The sequence below is a fragment of the Tachyglossus aculeatus genome, chromosome 4 (assembly GCF_015852505.1).
Source record: "Tachyglossus aculeatus isolate mTacAcu1 chromosome 4, mTacAcu1.pri, whole genome shotgun sequence".
NCBI lineage: Eukaryota > Metazoa > Chordata > Mammalia > Monotremata > Tachyglossidae > Tachyglossus > Tachyglossus aculeatus.
Genome location: NC_052069.1, coordinates 5,639,815 through 5,659,358, shown reverse-complemented (window position 1 = coordinate 5,659,358; position 19,544 = coordinate 5,639,815). Strand labels below are relative to the sequence as shown.

The 19,544-nt window shown below is 45.2% G+C and overlaps 1 protein-coding gene across 1 annotated transcript in view; it reads left to right on the top strand.

Moving 5' to 3' along the window:
* The window catches only part of SH3TC1 (SH3 domain and tetratricopeptide repeats 1), a 111,039-nt gene that overhangs the window by 11,872 nt on the left and 79,623 nt on the right, over positions 1 to 19,544 (top strand). Inside the window, exon 2 of the mRNA XM_038745937.1 lies at positions 9,517 to 9,787. Within this exon, the coding sequence (XP_038601865.1) occupies positions 9,562 to 9,787 (226 nt within the window). The 5' untranslated portion in view covers positions 9,517 to 9,561. The remainder of the gene's footprint in view (positions 1 to 9,516; positions 9,788 to 19,544) is intronic.

The following is a 19,544-nucleotide window of genomic DNA, read 5'->3' as shown; positions in this document are numbered from 1 at the left end:
ACCTAAACCAGTTTAAACAGGGAAGAGGAGATTACAAAAAACTCTGACTAGTCTGGTTTTCAAAATAGGCACCAGGAGAATACCCCACTCCTTAAATACGCCCCTTTCCCTAAGTATTTCAGTAGTTTTGATAGTAGAGAAGCAGCGTGGCTTAGTGGATAGAGCCTAGGCCTGGAGTTAGAAAGTCCTGGGTTCTAATCCTGATTCGCCGCATGTCTGCTATATGACCTTGAGCAAGTCACTTAACTTCTCTAGTCCTCAGTTGCTTCCCCTGTAAAATGGGGATTAAGAGTGTGAGTCCCTAGTGGGACAGGAACTGTATCCAACCTGATTAACTTGTATCTACCCCAGCTAATAATAATAATAATGATAATTATGGTATTTGTTAAGCTCTTACTACGTTCTAAGCCCTGGGGTAGATACAAGATAGTCAGATTGTCCCACATGGGGCTCACAGTCTTAATCCCCATTCTCCAGATGAGGAAACTGAGGCACAGAGAAGTGAAATGAGCCCAGACTGAGCCCCTTCCTTCCTCTCCCCCTCGTTCCCCTCTCCATCCCCCTCATCTTACCTCCTTCCCTTCCCCACGGCACCTGTATATATGTAGATATGTTTGTACATATTTATTACTGTATTTATTTATTTTACTTGTACATATCTATTCTATTTATTTTATTTTGTTAGTATGTTTGGTTTTGTTCTCTGTCTCCCCCTTTTAGACTGTGAGCCCACTGTTGGGTAGGGACTGTCTCTATATGTTGCCAACTTGTACTTCCCAAGCGCTTAGTACAGTGCTCTGCACACAGTAAGCGCTCAATAAATATGATTGATTGAAATGACTTGCCTAAGGTCACACAGCAGACAAGTGGAGGAGCTGGGATTAGAAACCACGACCTCTGACTCCCATCCATTAAGCTACGCTGCTTGCTTGGCATATAGTAAGCGCTTAACAAATACCACAGTTATTATCATCATTATTAGAAGAAATTACTCCTCTAGGCCATGATCTACATATTTCAATCGTACCTGGTACTATTTACCTCGACTCCATTTTCTAAATATTTTAGTCTGTCTGACTTTCCCTGCCACCTCTTCAGTGCTTGCTCCTTTAGGGTAGGGAAATTTTCATGTTTGGGTTGAAGCTCTAGGTGCTTAATATAATAATAATAGTAGAAATAATAATAATAATACTTGTTAAGTGTTTACTATGTACTAAGCACTGCTATATGCAATGAGGTAGATACAAGCAAATCGGGTTGGACACAGTCCCTGTCCCATTTGGAGCTCACGGTCTTCATCCCCCTTTTCCAGATGAGGGAACTGAGGCCCAGAGAAGTGAAGCGATTTGCCCAAAGTCACACAGCAGACATGTGGCGGAGCCGGGATTAGAACCCATGACCTTCAGATTCCCAGGCCCAGGCTCTAGCCACTAAGCCCTGTGATTTCTCCTACTACTACTCTGTTGATTGAGATTTTCTGCTATTTAAATCCTTCTCCTCCATAATGTAAATTGTGTGTTTCTATCCAGTTCGATTGAATTTATTCACTTATGTACATTAATGTCTGACTGCACCCTCATTGTGGGCAAGGAATTTGTCTGTTTATTGTTAGAGTGTATTCTCCCGAGCATTTAGTACAGTGCTTTGCACCTAGTAAGCACTCAATAGATACAATTAAATGAGTGCATTCTTCAAAGGCTGGAACTAAGTCCACTGACTCCATTGAACTCTCCCAAGCTGAAAACAGTCTTCCAAAACCAGTATGTTCTTACTGAGCACTATTGATTGACAAAGGGCTCTGGGTTTATTTCCAGGGAGAAGCAGCATGGCCTAGTGGGTAGACCCCGGGCCTGGGAAACAGAAGGTCCTGGGTTCTAATCCCGACTCTGCCACTTCTCTTCCGTGTGACCTCGGGCGAGTCACTTTATTTCTCTGGGCCTCAGTGACCTCGTCTGTAAAACAGAGATTGAGATTATGAGCCCCACGGGGGATAGGGACTGTGTCCAACCTGATTTTCTTGTTTTCACCCCAGAGCTTAGTACAGTGCCTGGCACATAGCACTTAAGAAATGTCATTAATATTATTATTATTATCTGGCCATACAATCAATTGTGAAGACTAACAGGAGGGTGGATTTCCACAGACATAAAAAAATCTCTGCTGTATGGACAGAAGCCAACAACTCTGGTCTAGCATGATCAGTTTTCCAATTTTCCAATGCCCTTGCAAGCTAGGGAAAAGGGGGAAAGCCCAGCTAATAACCTACGGGTTTCTAATGGTCAGGGAGCGGGTGACATTTCTTTTGTCCTTGGCCGTACAGACTCAATCAGTGTGTTAGGAACAAGGTGACAAATTTTTCCATGGCACTGAGTTGGCAATGGCATATTCTCACACTAAATCTTCTTGGCATAGACAAGGTCTAAGAAGTTGAAAGTCTGAGCCTGGTTTCAAAGCATGCGACTATTAATATTATTTTTACACAGCCCATGTTCCACACTGGGCTCACAGTTTTCATCCGTATTTTACAGATGAGGTCACTGGGGCACAGACAATTCAAGTGACTTGCCCAAGGTCACACAGAGACAAATGGACCTCAGGAGAAGCAGCGTGGCATAGTGGAATGAACCCAGGCTTAGGAGTCAGAGGTCGTGGGTTTTAATCCTGATCAGCTGTGTGAATTTGGGCAAGTCACTTCACTTCTCGGGACCTCAGTTACTTCATCTATAAAATGGGGATTAAGACTGTGAGCCCCATGTGGGACAACCTGATTACCTTGTATCTACCCCAGTGCTTAGAACAGTGCTCGGTACATAGTAAACACTTAACAATTGCCATTATTATTATTATTATTATTATTATTATTATTATTATTATTGTTATTATTATTTAAGTGGTAGAGCCAGAATTAGAAGCCTGATCATTCTCCTTGACTCAATCCTCCTTTCCTCTTCTCCCACTCTCTGCTGCATCGCCCTGACTTGTTCCCTTTATAATAATAATCATAATAATGTTGGTATTTGTTAAGCGCTTACTATGTGCCAAGCACTGTTCTAAGCACTTTATTCATCCCCCTTCCAGCCCCACACTACTTATGTCCACATCTGTCATTTATTTATTTTTATACATGTCTGTCTCCCTCTCTAGACTATCTCGTTGTGGTCAGGGAATGTCTGTTTAATCAATCAATCGTATTTATTGTGCGCTTACTGTGTGCAGAGCACTGTACTAAGCGCTTGGGAAGTACAAGTTGGCAACATATAGAGACAGTCCCTACCCAACAGTGGGCTTACTGTTCTATTGTATTTTCCCAAGCGCTTAGTACAGCGTTCTGCACACAGTAAGTGCTCACATAAGAGTTACTGACTGGGCCATGCTCTTTCCATTAAGCCACACTGCTTTTCTCTTCAACTGCTACTACTACTACTACTACTACTAATAATAATAATAATAATAGTAATGATGGCATGTGTTAAGCGCTTACTATGTGTCAAGCACTGTTCTAAGTGCTGGGGTAGATGCGAGGTAATCAGGTTGTCCCACGTGGGGCTCACAGTCTTAATCCCCATTTTACAGATGAGGTAACTGAAGCCTGGAGAAGTGAAGAGACTTGCCCAAAGTCACACAGCTGATTAGTGACGGAGCCAGGATTAGAACCCACAACCTCTGACTCCCAAGCCCGGGCTCTTTCCACTAAGCTGTGCTGCTGGATCCCAGGAAACCAAATTCCAGCTCTGCTGTCCTTCAAAGCCTATAAATTCCTCAGGCCACTTGGAAATGTGTGCTGATTCTCTGTGTAAATACAGCCACTCCTCTCCTTTTTGTCCATTTTGAGTTCTCTGGCATTTCCTGCTTTGTCGCGAGTGGCCTTTCACTTTGGCCTTGCCCTGGTGTTTAGAGGCAGTGCTGTGGAATATCCTGAGGGTTTGGCCTTGCTCTTTAACACGGTTGGCTTTTAAGTGTGAAACACCAGATTAGGTATAAAAGCAAATTCAGCCTTCTCTACAGGAAATGGCCGGCCTCTTTAGACCCTGAAGGAACAGTCTTCCTGAAGGCTTGCTTTCTAAGTTGATGGGTAATTATCTGAATTCATACGTTTATTCAATCGTATTTACTGAATGCTTACTGTGTGCAAAGCACTGTACTAAGCGCTTGGAAGAGTACATCAGACACAGTCCCTGCCAAAAATGAGCTCACAGTCTAGAAGGGGAAGCAGATGTTAATATATTTAAATAAATGAATTAATAATAATAATAATAATGATGGCATTTGTTAAGTGCTTACTACGTGCAAAGCATTGTTCTAAGCGCTGGGGAGGTTACAAGGTGATCAGGTTGTCCCACAGGGGGCTTACAGTCTTAACCCCCATTTTACAGATGAGGCAACTGAGGCCCAGAGAATAATAATAATGATGATGGCATTTATTCATTCATTCATTCATTCAATCGTATTTATTGAGCACTTACTGTGTGCAGAGCACTGTACTAAGCGCTTGGGAAGTACAGGTTGGCAACATATAGAGATGGTCCCTACCCAACAGTAGGCTCACAGTCTAGAAAGGTCATATTTATGTGCTTACTATGTGCAAAGCACTGTTCTAAGTGCTGGGGAGGTTACAAGGTGATCCAGTTGTCCCACGGGGGGCTCACAATCTTAATCCCCATTTTACAGATGAGGTAACTGAGGCCCAGAGAAGTTAAGTGACTTGCCCAAAGTCACACAGTTGACAATTGGCAGAGCTGGGATTTGAACCCATGACCTCCAACTCCAAAGCCTGGGCTCTTTTCACTGAGCCATACTGCTTCTCATACATATGTGCCGCGGGGTTGCGAGGGAAGAGGAATGAAGAAGCAAGTCAGGACGATGCAGAAGGGAGTGGGAGAAGAGGAGACGAGGAATTAGGGAAGGCTTCTTGGAAGAGAGGGGCCTTCAGTAAGGCTTTGAAGCAGTGGAGAGCAATTATCTGTCTGATATGAGGAGGGAGGGCATTCCAGGCCTGAAGTAGTAGATGGGCTAGAGTTTGGCAGTGAGATAGAGGAGATGGAGGCCCAGTGAGAAAGTTGGCCTTAGAGGAGTGAAGTGTGAGGGATGCATTGGAGTAGGAGAGTAGCGAGATGAGGTAGGAGGAGAAAAGGGGGTGGATGGCTTTCAAGCCAGTGGTGAGGAATTTGTGTGTGTTGTGGAGGTGGATGGGCAAACACTGGAGTTTCTTGAGGACTTGAGGAGGGGGGAAACATGGTCTGAGCATTTTTGAGGGAAAATGATTTGGGCAGCGGAGTAGAGTACGGTCTGGAGTGGGGAGAGACAGGAGGCTGGGAGGTCAGCAAGTAGGCTGATAACAGTCATCAAGGCAGGATAAGATAAGTGCTTGCATTAATGCAGTTGAGGTTTGGGTGGAGAGGAAGGGATGGATTTTAGCCATGTTATGAAGATAGAACTGACAGGATTTAGCGAAGGCTTGAATATGTGGGTTAAATAGAGAAGAGTCAAGGATAATGCCAAGGTTACGGGTTTGTGGGACCGGAAGGGTGGTGTCATCAACAGTGAGGGGAAAGTGAGCGGGAGGACAGGATTTGGGAGGGAAGATAAGAAGTTCAGTTTTAGCCATGCTAAGTTTAAGGTGACGGGAGGACATCCTAGTAGAGATGTCATGAAGACAAGAGGAAATGGGAGACTGCAGAGAGGGAGAGAGATCGGGGCTGGAGATGGAGATTTGGGAATCATCAGCACAGAGTTGGTCGTTGAAGCCATGGGAGCGAATGAGTTCTCCAAGGGAGTGGGTGTAAATGGAGAAGAGAAGGGGACCCAGAACTGAATCTTGAGGGATCCCCACAGTTAGGGGGTGGGAGAGAGAAGAAGACCCTGTGAAAAAGACTGAGGATGAGTGGCCAGAGAGAGAGGAGGAGAACCAGGAGAGGCCAGGGTCAGTGAAGGCAGGGTTGGATGATGTTTCCAGGAGAAGGGAGTGGGCCACAGTTTCGAGGGCAGCTGAGAGGTGGAGGAGGATGAGGATGGAGTAGAGGCCATTGGATTTGGTATGTTTGGTTCTGTTCTCTGTCTCCCCCTTTTAGACTGTGAGCCCACTGTTGGGTAGGGACTGTCTCTATGTGTTGCCAATTTGTATTTCCCAAGCGCTTAGTACAGTGCTCTGCACATAGTAAGCGCTCAATAAATACGATTGATTGATTGATTGATTGATTGGCAAGAAGGAGGTCAGCGGTGACCTTTGAGAGGGTGATTTCTGTGGAGTGAAGCAGACAGAAGCCAGTTTGGAGGGGGGGTCGAAGAGGGAATTGGAAGAGAGGAAGTGGATACAGCAAGTGTAGACAACTCATTCAAGGAGTTTGGAGAGAGAGGGTAGGAGAGAGATGGGGCTGGAGGGAACCGTGGGGTCAAGGGAGGGTTTTTTTGTGTTTTTTTTTTTTTGCTTGGTCTTTTATTTGGTACAGGGGAGGTATGGGCATAATTAAAAGCAGTGGGGAGAAGCCATCTCACTGCCTGCTCATTCACACTCCTCTTCCCTGTAAATCTATATTACTACCTCAAAGAGACTTTCCTCTCTCTTGACCCCTTCCATCTTTCTCAGTGCCTCACACCCCACCTCGCCTCCCTTTCCTCTCTACCCAGTCTTGATGATCAGATAACTGCTCTCAACTCTACCCTATCTACTCAACTTGACTCCCTCGCTCCTCTTTCCCTTCGTCACTTTCGTACCACTAACCCACAGCCCTGGATCACTGCCACTGTCCGCCTCCTTTGCTCTTATGCTTGACCTGCCAAACGCTGCTGGCGAAAGTCAAAACACCAAGCCAACCTCGTTCACTTCAAGTTTATCCTTTCCTGCCTTAACTCTGCCCTCTCCTCTGCCAGACAAAATTATTTCTCCTCCCTTATTGACACCCATGCCCATCATCCCCATCAGCTCTTCCGTACATTTAAGTGCATTTAACTTCCTTCTCAGGCCCCCTCCTCCTCCCCCTCCTCCATCCCACAATAAATACGATTGATGATGATGATGATCCCTCACCCCCAACGATCTGGCCTCCTAATTCATTAGTAAAGTTAACTCCATCAGGCCTGAGCTCCCCAAAGTCACTCCTCCCCCTTCTCCAACCCCCCTGCTCTCAACCCCCTCTGCTACTCTCCCATCCTTCCCAGCAGTATCTTCAGATGAGCTCTCCTCCCTCCTCTCAAGTGCTTCTCCATCCATATGTGCTTCAGACCCCATTCCCTCTCATCTTACGAAATCTCTCACCCCTTCCCTCCTCCCCTCCTTAACTTCCATCTTCAACTGCTCACTCTGCACTGGTTCCTTCCCCTCTGCCTCCAAACATACCCACTTCTCCCCCATCCTAAAAAAAACCTCTCTTGACCCCACTTCCCCTTTTAGTTATCACCCTATCTCCCTCCTACCATTCCTTTCCAAACTCCTAGAACGAGCTGTCTACACCTGCTGCCTCAAATTCCTCAACACCAACTCTCTCCTCGACCCCCTGCAATCTGGCTTCCGTCCCCTACACTCCACAGAAACTGCCCTCTCAAAGGCAGGATGACCTCTTTCTTGCCAAATCCAACGGCTCCTACTCTATCCTAATCCTCCTCGACCACTCAGCTGCCTTCGATACTGTGGACCACCCCCTTCTCCTCAACACGCTATCCAACCTTGGCTTCACAGACTCCGTCCTCTCCCGGTTCTCCTCTTATCTCTCTGGCCATTCATTCTCAGTCTCCTTTGTGGGCTCCTCCTCCCCCTCCCATCCCCTTACTGTAGGGGTTCCTCAAGGGTCAGTTCTGGATCCCCTTTTGTTCTCTATCTACACTCTCTCACTTGATGAACTCATTCACTCCCAGGGCTTACTATCATCTCTACACTGATGATACCCAAATCTACATCTCTGCCCCTGCTCTCTCTCCCTCCCTCCAGGCTCTCATCTCCTCCTGCATTCAGGACGTCTCTGTCTGGATGTCAGCCCGCCATCTTAAACTCAGTATGTCCAAGACTGAACTCCTTATGTTCCCTCCCAAACCCTGCCCACTCCCTGACTTTCCCATCACCGTAGACAGCAGTGACATCCTTCCTGTCTCACAAGCCCGCAATCTTGGTGTCATCCTCGACTCCCCTCTCTCGTTCACCCCACACATCCAATCTGTCACCAAAACCTGCCGGTCTCACCTCCGCAACATTGCCAAGATCTGCCCTTTCCTCTCCATCCAAATCACTACCTTGCTAGTTCAATCTCCCATCCTATCCTGACTGGATTACTGCATCAGCCTCCTCTCTGTTCTCCCATCTTCCTGTCTCTCCACACTTCAGTCTATACTTCACTCTGCTGCCCAGATTATCTCTGTACAGAAACGCTCTGGGCATCCCCTCCTCAAAAATCTCTAGTGATTCACCCATCAACCTACGAATCAAGCAAAAATTCCTCACTCTCGGCTTCAAGACTGTCCATCCCCTCGCCCCCTCATCCCTCCCCTCCCTTCTCTCCTTCTCCATCCCAGCCCGCACCCTCTGCTCCTCTACCACCACTCACCTCCTCACCAGGCCTCATTCTCGCCTGTCCCACCATCGACCCCCGGCCGACGTCCTTCCCCGGCCCGGAATGCCCTCCCTCCACACATCCGTCAAGCTAGCTCTCTTCCTCCCTTCAAAGCCCCACCGAGAGCTCACCTCCTTCAGGAGGCCTTCCCACACTCAGCCCCCTTTTTCCTTTCTCCCTCCCCATCCCCCCTGCCCTACCTCCTTCCCCTCCCCACAGCACCTGTATATATGTTTGTACAGATTTATTACTCTATTTTACTTGTTCATATTTACTATTGTATTCATTTTGTTAATGATATGCATATAGCCTTAATTCTATTTGTTCTGATGATTTTGACACCTGTCTACATGTTTTGTTTTGTTGTCTGTCTCCCCCTTTTAGACTGTGAGCCGTTGTTGGGTAGGGACCATCTCTACATGTTGTCGACTTGTACTTCTCAAGCTCTTAGTACAGTGCTCTGCACTCAGTAAGCGCTCAATAAATACGACTGAATGAATGAATGAATGAACTTATCTGGGCCTCAGTTCCTTCATCTGTCAAAGGGGGATTGAGAGCCCCACGTGGGACAATCAATGGGGATTATTTTATTAATGTGTCTATAATTCTATTTATTTTGATGCTGTTGATGCCTGTCTACTTGTCTTGTTTTGTTGTCTGTCTCCCCCTCCTAGACCATGAGCCCATTGTTGGGTAGGGATTGTCTCTGTGGCTAAGTTGTACTTTTGAAGCACTTAGGACAGTGCTCTGCACACAGTACGCACTCAATAAATATGATTGAATGAATGAAAGACAGGGACTGTGTCCAACCCGATTGGCCTGTATCCACCCCCGCGCTTAGTTCAGTGCCCGGCACACAATAAGCATTTAGCAAATATCACTAATATGATTATTAGTATTTATATTATCATTATCCCAAATGAATGATAAATTGAGGCCGGTTTGTGGAGCAAAATCTCTTCTCTGTCCTTTCTCACAGAAAGCAGTCATGCCAGTTGTGTAGGGGGGCTCAGGCCGACAACCCATGGAGGACACAATTGTGAGCGGTCATGATTGGAACCGGCCGCCCCGGCCCTCCGGGAAAAAGGAGAGCCCCGAAGGCTCGGCGCAGGGCCGGGAAAGTATTGGGCAGGAGGAGCAGGTGATCACTGAGGCAGAAGTGGACGAGGATGTTCCTGGTTGCCCCTCAGTTTACCCCGAATGCCCAGGAGACCGGGAAGGCCAAGAAGGGGCTCCGCCAGAACCGCTGGGTAAGAACGGCATTGTTGGAGACAACATTTCAATCCGGTTACCTTTGTTGATCCTGTAATTGTGCTTCAGCTCATTTTTCTAATAATAATAATAATTATTATCATTGCGGTATTTAAGCGGCTCCAGCAACTGTCAGCTGTGTGACTTTGGGCAGGTGACTTTGGGCACGGCACAGGGACTTCTCTGTGCCTCAGTTACCTCATCTGTAAAATGGGGATTAAGACTGTGAGCCTCCCATGGGACAACCTGATCACCTTGTAATCACCCCAGTGCTTAGAACAGTGCTTTATACATAGTAAGCGCTTAATAAATGCCATTATTTTTATATTATTATTATCATTATTATTATTACAGTAGAACAATGAATTATGATTATTATTATTATTATTAGGTGCCAGGCTCACGGAGAAGCTGCATAGTATAGTGGCTAGAGCCTGGGAGTCAGAAGGTCATGGGTTATAATTCAGGCTCTGCCACTTGTCTTTTGTGTGATCTTGGGGAAGTCACTTCACTTCTCTGATGATTCATTCATTCAATCGTATTTATTGAGCACTTACTGTGTGCAGAGCACTGTACTAAGCGCTTGGGAAGTACAAGTTGGCAACATATAGAGATGGTCCCTACCCAACAACAGGCTCACAGTCTAGAAATGATGATGACAATGGTGGTATCTGTTAAGCACTTACTATGTGCCAAGCACTGTTCTGAGTGCTGTGGGAGATACCAGGTCCTCAGGTCGTCCCACGTGGGGCTCATAGGCTTCATCCCCATTTTACATATGAGGGAACTGAGGCACAGAGAAGTGAAGTGACTTGCTCAAAGTCAGTCAGCTGATAAGTGGCAGATTCAGGATTAGAACCCATGACCTGTGACTCCCAAGCCCGGGCTCTTTCCACTAAGCCACGCTTTTGGCCTCACTGACCTCATCTGTACAAATGGGGATAGAGACATTGAGCCCCATTTGGGAGAGGGACTGTGTTCAACCCGATTTGCTTCTATCTACTCCAGTGCTTAGTACAGTGCCTGGCACATAGTAAGCACTTAACAAGCACCATAATAATAATGATAGTAATAATAATAATTATTATTATCATTATTATTATCATTATCAAGTGCTGAGGTGGTCAAAAGCAAATTGAGTTGGACGTAGTCCCTGTCGGACATGGGGATCACTGTCTCAATCCACATTTTACAGATTAATTCATTCAATAATATTTATTGAACGCTTACTATGTGCGGATCACTGTATTAAATGCTTGGAAAAAAAATGATGCCATGTGACCCCGTTGTTGGATAGGGACTGTCTCTATCTGTTGCCAACTTGTACTTCCCAAGCGCTTAGTACGGTGCTCTGCACACAGTAAGCACTCAATAAATATGATTGAATGAATGAATAAGAACTGTGGGATTCATTAAAGGATTACTATATGCCAGGCACTATACCAAGCGCTGGCATAGATAGAGTGTAATCAGGTTGGTCACTTCCCGTGTCCCACATGGGGCTCACAGTCTCAATCCCCATTTTCCAGATGAGGGAACCGAGGCCCAGAGAGGTAAAGTGACTTGCCAAATTCACACAGCAGACAAGTGGAGGAGCCGGGATTAGAACCCAGGACCTTCTGACTCCCAGGCCGGGGCTCTAATAATAATAATAATGATGGCATTTGTTAAACGCTTCCTATGTGCAAAGCACTGTTCTAAGCGTTGGTGAAGATACAAGGTGATCAGGTTGTCCCACGTGGGACTCACGTCTTCATCCCCATTTGACAGATGAGGGAACTGAGGCACAGAGAAGTTATGTCGCTTGCCCAAAGTCACACAGCTGACAATTGACAGAGCTGGGATTTGAACCCATGGTCTCTGACTCCCAAGCCTGGGCTTTTCCCTCCTACAGAGACTGTGAGCCCCGTGGAGGAGCTGATTATCTCATATCTACCCCAGGGCTTAGTACAGTGCTTGGCACATAACCAGTGCTTAACAATTACCTCACTTATTAATAGTCATAACAATAATAATTGAGATATTGGTTAAGCAATATTTATGTATTTAATTTGTACACATCTATTCTATTTATTTTATTTTGTTAATATGTTTTGTTTTATTCTCTGTCTCCCCCTTCTAGACTGTGAGCCCACTTTTGGGTAGGGATTGTCTCTATATGTTGCCAACTTGTCCTTCCCAAGCGCTTAGTACATTTCTCTGCACACAGTAAGCGCTCAATAAATACGATTGATTGATTGATTTCCACTGAGCCACACTGCTTCTCTACCCACTAGGCTGTGCAGGTCATGATGATGCTATGTAGGAGGCAGTGTGGCCTAGCAGGTAGAGCGTGGGCCTGGGAGGGGGAAGATGATGATGATGATGATAATGGCATTTGTTAAGCGCTTACTATTGTTCTATCTGTGACACCGTCACTTTTCCGATTCTCTGTGCCTCAGTTTCTTCATCTGTAAAATGGAGAGGAAATCCTATTTCCTCCTCAGACTCTGAGGCCCATGTGGGACAGGGACTGCGATCAACCCGATGTATCCTCTATCTACCCCAGAGCTCAGTAGAGTGTTTGGCACAAAATACTTAATAATAATAATAATAATGATGATAATAATATCAACAACAATAATAGCTTTTATTAAGCACTTACTATGTGCAAAGCACGTTCTAAGCACTGAGGAGGTTGCAAGGTGATCAAATTGTCCCACAGGGCGCTCACAGTCTTCATCCCCATTTTACAGATGAGGGAACTGAGGCCCACAGAAGTGAAGTGACTTGCCCAAAGTCACACAGCTGACAGTTGGCGGGGCCAGGATTTGAACCCATGACCTCTGACTCCAAAGCCTGGGCTCTTTCCACTGAGCCACGCTGCTTCTCTGGTTAATAACAACCATCATTAAGTACATAATTTTTACTGAGCACTTACTCTGTGCCGAGCACTCCGCTTAACACTAGGAAAGAGGGAATGTTCATTCATTCGATCATATTTACTGAGCGCTTACTGTGTGCAGTGCACTGTACTAAGCGCTTGGGAAGTACAAGTGGGCATATTATCAGATGGGTCACTGGCCTGACACTTAGGGGATGCACAGTCTATAATGGTGAGGAGAACAGGTGTTTTAGCCCCATTTTTACAGATTCATTCATTCATTGAATCGTATTCATTGAGCACTTACTGTGTGCACAGCACTGTACTAAGCGCTTGCGAAGTACAAGTTGGCAACATATACAGACGGTCCCTACCCAACAGCCAGTCTAGAAGGGGGAGACAGACAACAAAACTAAATACATTAACAAAATAAAATAAGTAGAATAAATATGTACAAGTAAAATAGAGTAATAAATATGTACAAACATATATACATTCATTTATAAATATATATTTACATTCATATATTTAATATATAATATAATATAATTAATGTAAGTATAATATAATAATATATAGTAATATAATAAATAATAAATAATAATAAATGATAAGCAATAATAAATAATAAATACTAGTATAATGATATAATATAATATATAATATAATATAATATGATGTGATATAATATAATATAATATAATATATTTAATATATAAATATATTATATATATATATATATATATATATATATACAGGTGCTGTTGGGAGGGGGAGGAGGTAAGGCCAGGGGGACGGGGAGGAAGACTAACTGCTTTTCACACAATAAATGCTCAGTAAATACCATTGATTTATTATAATATTCATGGTATTTATTAAGTACTTATTACGTGCCAAGCACTGCCTTAAGTCCTGTAGGCTGTGAGCTCACTGAAAGTAATGATAATAATAAAAATAATGATGGCATTTATTAAGCACTTACTATGTGCAGAGCACTGTTCTAAGCACTGTGGAGGTTACAAGGTGATCAGGTTGTCCCACAGGGGGCTCACAGTCTTCATCCCCATTTTACAGATGAGGTCACTGAGGCCCAGAGAAGTTAAGTGACTTGCCTGAAGTCACACAGCTGACAAGTGGTGGAGATGAGGTGGAGATGGAGATGGAGTGGTGGTACAGATGAGGAAGTCGAGACCTAGGGAGGTGAAGTGACTTATCCAAGGTCACCCAACAGGCAGGTGGAAGATCCAGGATTAGAATCCAGATCTCCTGATTCCCGGCAGGCCTGGGATCTTTACACTGTCTTGTTTCCTGACGTGGTTTGTAGGGTAACGTCCTTATTCTTTTAGATGAAGAAGCCATTTCCACATACCTTGCGAAAGATTTTCTCATGAAGGAAATAAGGCAAGGATCACAATTTCCTAGAAAAGCAGCTGAAAAATGGAAAAAGCAGTGAGGGGTGGGGGAAGGAAGGGGAAGAAAAAGGGTAATGTTCATTCATTCAATCGTATTTATTGAGCGCTTACTGTGTGCAGAGCACTATACTAAGCACTTGGGAAGTACAAGTTGGCAACATATAGAGACGGTCCCTACCCAACAGTGGGCTGCCAGTCTAGAAGGGGGAGACAGACAACAAAACAAAACATATTAACAAAATAAAATAAGTAGAATAAATATGTAGAAGTAAAATAGAGTAATACATATGTACAAACATATATACATATATACAGGTATATACAAACATTCATTCAATCATATTTATTGAACGCTTACTGTGTGCAGAGCACTGTACTAAGCACTGGGTAAGTCCTAGTTGGCAACAGATAGAGACGGTCCCTACCCAGCAGCAGGCTCACAGTCTAGAAGGGGGAGACAGACAACAAAACAAGACATATTAATAAAATAAAATCAATAGAATAAATATGTATTTACTCTGGTAATATAACATTATATATATATTATATATATAATTCATTCATTTTACATATATATAAATGTTATATATATATATAATGTTATATATAATATGACATTAATATAATGTTGCCTAATGGATACAGCCAGGGCCTGAGTTCTAATCCCACCTCCACCACTTGTCTGCTCTGTGACCCTTCACAAGCAAGTCACTTCACTTCTCTGTGTCTAAGTGACCTCATCTATAAAATGGGGGTTAATAATAATAATAATAATAGTGATGGCATTTATTAAGTGCTTCCTAGGTGCAAAGCACTGTTCTAAGCACTGGGGAGGTTACAACGTGATCAGGTTGTCCCATGTGGGGCTCACAGTCTTAATCCCCATTTTACAGATGAGGTAACTGAGGCACAGAGACGTTAAGTGACTTGCCCAATGTCACACAGCTGACAATTGGCGGAGCTGGGATTTGAACCCATGACCTCTGACTCCAAAGCCCGGGCTCTTTCCATTGAGCCACACTGCTTCTCCTCAAAATAATGGCATTTATTAATCAATCAATCAATCGTATTTATTGAGCGCTTACTATGTGCAGAGCACTGTACTAAGCGCTTGGGAAGTACAAATTGGCAACACATAGAGACAGTCCCTACCCAACAGTGGGCTCACAGTCTAAAAGGGGGAGACAGAGAACAGAACCAAACATACCAACAAAATAAAATAAATAGGATAGAAATGTACAAGTAAAATAAATAAATAAATAAATAAATAGAGTAATAAATATGTACAACCATATATACATATATACAGGTGCTGTGGGGAAGGGAAGGAGGTAAGATGGGGGGATGGAGAGGGGGACGAGGGGGAGAGGAAAGAAGGGGCTCAGTCTGGGAAGGCCTCCTGGAGGAGGTGAGCTCTCAGCAGGGCCTTGAAGGGAGGAAGAGAGCTAGCTTGGCGGATGGGCAGAGGGAGGGCATTCCAGGCCCGGGGGATGACGTGGGCCGGGGGTCGATGGTGGGACAGGCGAGAACGAGGTACAGTGAGGAGATTAGCGGTGGCAGAGGAGCGGAGGGTGTGGGCTGGGCAGTAGAAGGAGAGAAGGGAGGTGAGGTAGGAGGGGGCGAGGGGATGGATGGACAGCCTTGAAGCCCAAGGTGAGGAGTTTCTGCCTGATGCGCAGATTGATTGGTAGCCACTGGAGATTTTTGAGGAGGGGAGTAACATGCCCAGAGCGTTTCTGGACAAAGACAATCCGGGCAGCAGCATGAAGTATAGATTGAAGTGGGGAGAGACACGAGGATGGGAGATCAGAGAGAAGGCTGATGCAGTAGTCCAGACGGGATAGGATGAGAGCTTGAATGAGCAGGGCAGCGGTTTGGATGGAGAGGAAAGGGCGGATCTTGGCGATGTTGCGGAGCTGAGACCGGCAGGTTTTGGTGACGGCTTGGATGTGAGGGGTGAATGAGAGAGTGGAGTCGAGGATGACACCAAGGTTGCGGGCTTGTGAGACGGGAAGGATGGTAGTGCCGTCAACAGAGATGGGAAAGTCAGGGAGAGGACAAGGTTTGGGAGGGAAGACAAGGAGCTCAGTCTTCGACATGTTGAGCTTTAGGTGGCGGGCGGACATCCAGATGGAGATGTCCTGAAGGCAGGAGGAGATGCGAGCCTGGAGGGAGGGGGGAGAGAGCAGGGGCAGAGATGGAGATCTGGGTGTCATCAGCGTAGAGATGATAGTTGAAGCCGTGGGAGCGAATGAGGTCACCAAGGGAGTGCGTGTAGATTGAGAACAGAAGGGGACCAAGCACTGAACCTTGGGGAACCCCCACAGTAAGAGGATGGGAGGGGGAGGAGGAGCCTGCAAAAGAGACTGAGAAAGAACGACCGGAGAGGTAAGAGGAGAACCAGGAGAGGACGGAGTCTGTGAAGCCAAGGTCAGATAGCGTGTTGAGGAGAAGGGGGTGGTCCACAGTGTCAAAGGCAGCTGAGAGGTCGAGGAGGATTAGGACAGAATATGAGCCGTTGGATTTATTAAGCGCTTACTATGTGCGAAGCACTGTTCTAAGCGCTGGGGGGATTACAAGGTGATCAGGTTGTCCCACGTGGGGCTCACAATCCTAATTCTCATTTTGCAGATGAGGTACCTGACGCTCAGAGAAGTTAAGTGACTTGCCCAAAGTCACACAGCTGACAAGTGGTGGAGCCGGGATTTGAACCCATGACCTCTGACTCCAAAGCCCGGAACAAATACCAGACCTCAATAAATCAAGCCCACTGTAGCGGAGATAACATTCATTCATTCATTCATTCATTCAGTCATATTTATTGAGCGCTTACTGTGTGTAGAGCACTGTACTAAGCACTTGGGAAGTACAAGTTGGCAACATATAGAGACGGTCCCTACCCAACAGTGGGCTCACAGTCTAGAAGGGGGAGACAAACAACAAAATAAAACATATAGACCAAATAAAATAAATAGAATAAATATGTACAATAACAGTTCCTGAGTTTCAGGCCCCAGTATTTTCATCTGTAAAATGGGACTATGATACCTGTACTTCCTCAGTTTTAGGCCATGTGGTCTATGTGATAATAATAATGGTACTTATTAAGCGCTTACTATGTGCCAGGCACTGTACTAAGCACTGGGGTGGATACAAGCAAATCGGATTGGACACAGTCCCTGTCCCATGTGGGGCTCATGGCCTCAATCCCTATTTTCCCTTCTAAACTGTGAGCCCGTTGTTAGGTAGGGACCGTCTCTATCTGTTGCCGACTTGTTCTTCCCGAGCGTTCAGTACAGTGCTCTGCACACAATAAGCGCTCAATAAATTTGATTGAATGAACAAATGAATTTTCCTGATGAGGGAACTGAGGCGCAGTGAAGTGACTTGCCCAAGGCCACACAGCGGACAAGTAGCGGAGCCAGGATTAGAACTCAGGACCTTCTAACTCCCAGGCCCGGCTCTATTCACTAGTTATGTTGCCAATTTGTACTTCCCAAGCGCTTAGTACAGTGCTCTGCACACAGTAAGCGCTCAATAAATACAATTGATGATGATTCACTAGGCCATGCTGCTTTGTTCCATTGGTTGAGCTTCTATTAGCCCCAGTGTTTAGCACAACGACTAGCACACAAAGCAAGAGCTTAATGAACACCATGGTATTAAATACCGAAGCAGTGTTGCCTAGCGGTTAGAGCCCAGGCCTGGGGGTCAGAAGAACCTGGATCCTAATCCCAGTTTCCCTGCTGGTCTGCTGTGTGACCATGGGCAAGTGGCTTCACTTCTCTGTGCCTGGTAACTCGTCTATAAAATGGGGATTAATTCTGTGAGCTCCATGAGGACTAATAATAATAATAATAATAATAATAATAATGGCATTTATTCATTCAATCGTATTTATTGAGTGCTTACTGTGTGCAGAGCACTGTACTAAACGCTTGGGAAGTACAAGTTGGCAATATATAGAGACGGTCCCTACCCAACAGTGGGCTCAGCGCTTACTATGTGCGAAGCACTGTTCTAAGCACTGGGGAGGTTACAAGGTGATCAGGTTGTCCCATGTGGGGCTCACAGTCTTAATCCCCCTTTTACAGACGAGGGAACTGAGGCCCGGAGGAGTGAGGTGACTTGCCCAAAGTCACACAGCTGACAAGCGGCGGAGGCAGAATTTGAACCCATGACCTCTGACTCCAAAGCCCGGGCTCTTTCCACTGAGCCGGTAACAATAGTAATTGTGATATTTGAGCACTTATTATGTGTTAAGCACTGTTCTAAGTGCTGGGGTGGATACAAGCTCATCAGGTTGGACACAATCCCTGTTCCACATGGGGCTCACGGTCTTAATCCCCATTTTCCAGATGAGGTCTCTGAGGCCCAGAGAAGGGATGTGACTTACCCAAGGTCACACAGCAGAGAAGTGGCAGAGGAGAGATCAGAACTCAGGTCCTTCTGACTCCCTCGTCTGTAATCTGTCCATGAGCAGTGTGGCTCAGTGGAAAGAGCCCGGGCTTTGGAGTCAGAGGTCATGGGTTCAAATCCCGGCTCCACCACATGTCTGCTGTGTGATCTTGGGCAAGTCACTTCACTTCTCTGAGCCTCAGTTACCTCATCTGTAAAATGGGGATGAAGACTGTGAGCCCCACGTGGGACAACCTGATCACCTTGTATCCCCCAGCATTTAGAACAGTGCTTTGCACATAGTAAGCGCTTAACAAATACCATTATTATTATTATTATTATTATTATTATTATTATTATTATCATGAGGCCATGATGATTCTGTGGGCACGGACTGTGCCCAACCTGATTAGCTTGTATTTATCTCAGTGCTTAATTCATTCATTCATTCATTCAGTCAGTCATATTTATTGAGTGCTTACTGTGTGCGGAGCACTGTACTAAGTGCTTGGAAAGTACAATTACTTAATAGAGTGCCTGGTGAAAAGTTCTTAATACCCTAAAGAATAATAATAACAATCAGTCAGTCATTCATTCAATCGTATTTATTGAGCGCTTACTGTGTGCAGAGCGCTGTACTAAGCGCTTGGGAAGTCCAAGTTGGCAACATATAGAGATGGTCCCTACCCAACAGTGGGCTAACAGTCTAGAAGGGGGAGACAGACAACAAAACAAAACATATTAACGAAATAAAATAAATAGAATAAATATGTACAAGTAAAACAAATAAATAAATAGAGGAATAAATAAATAGAGGAATAAATAATGATGATGGTATTATGTGCAAAGTATTGTTCTAAGCACTGGGGGGAATAGAGAAGCAGCATAGCTCAGTGGAAAGAGTATGGGCATAGGAGTCCGTGGTCATGGGTTCTAATCCTGCTCTGCCACTTGTCTGCTGTGTGACTTGGGGCGAGTCACTTCAGTTCTCTGTGCCTCAGTGACCTCATCTGTAAAATGGGGATGAAGACTGTGAGCCCCACGTGGGACAACCTAATCACCTTGTACCCAACCCCAATGTTT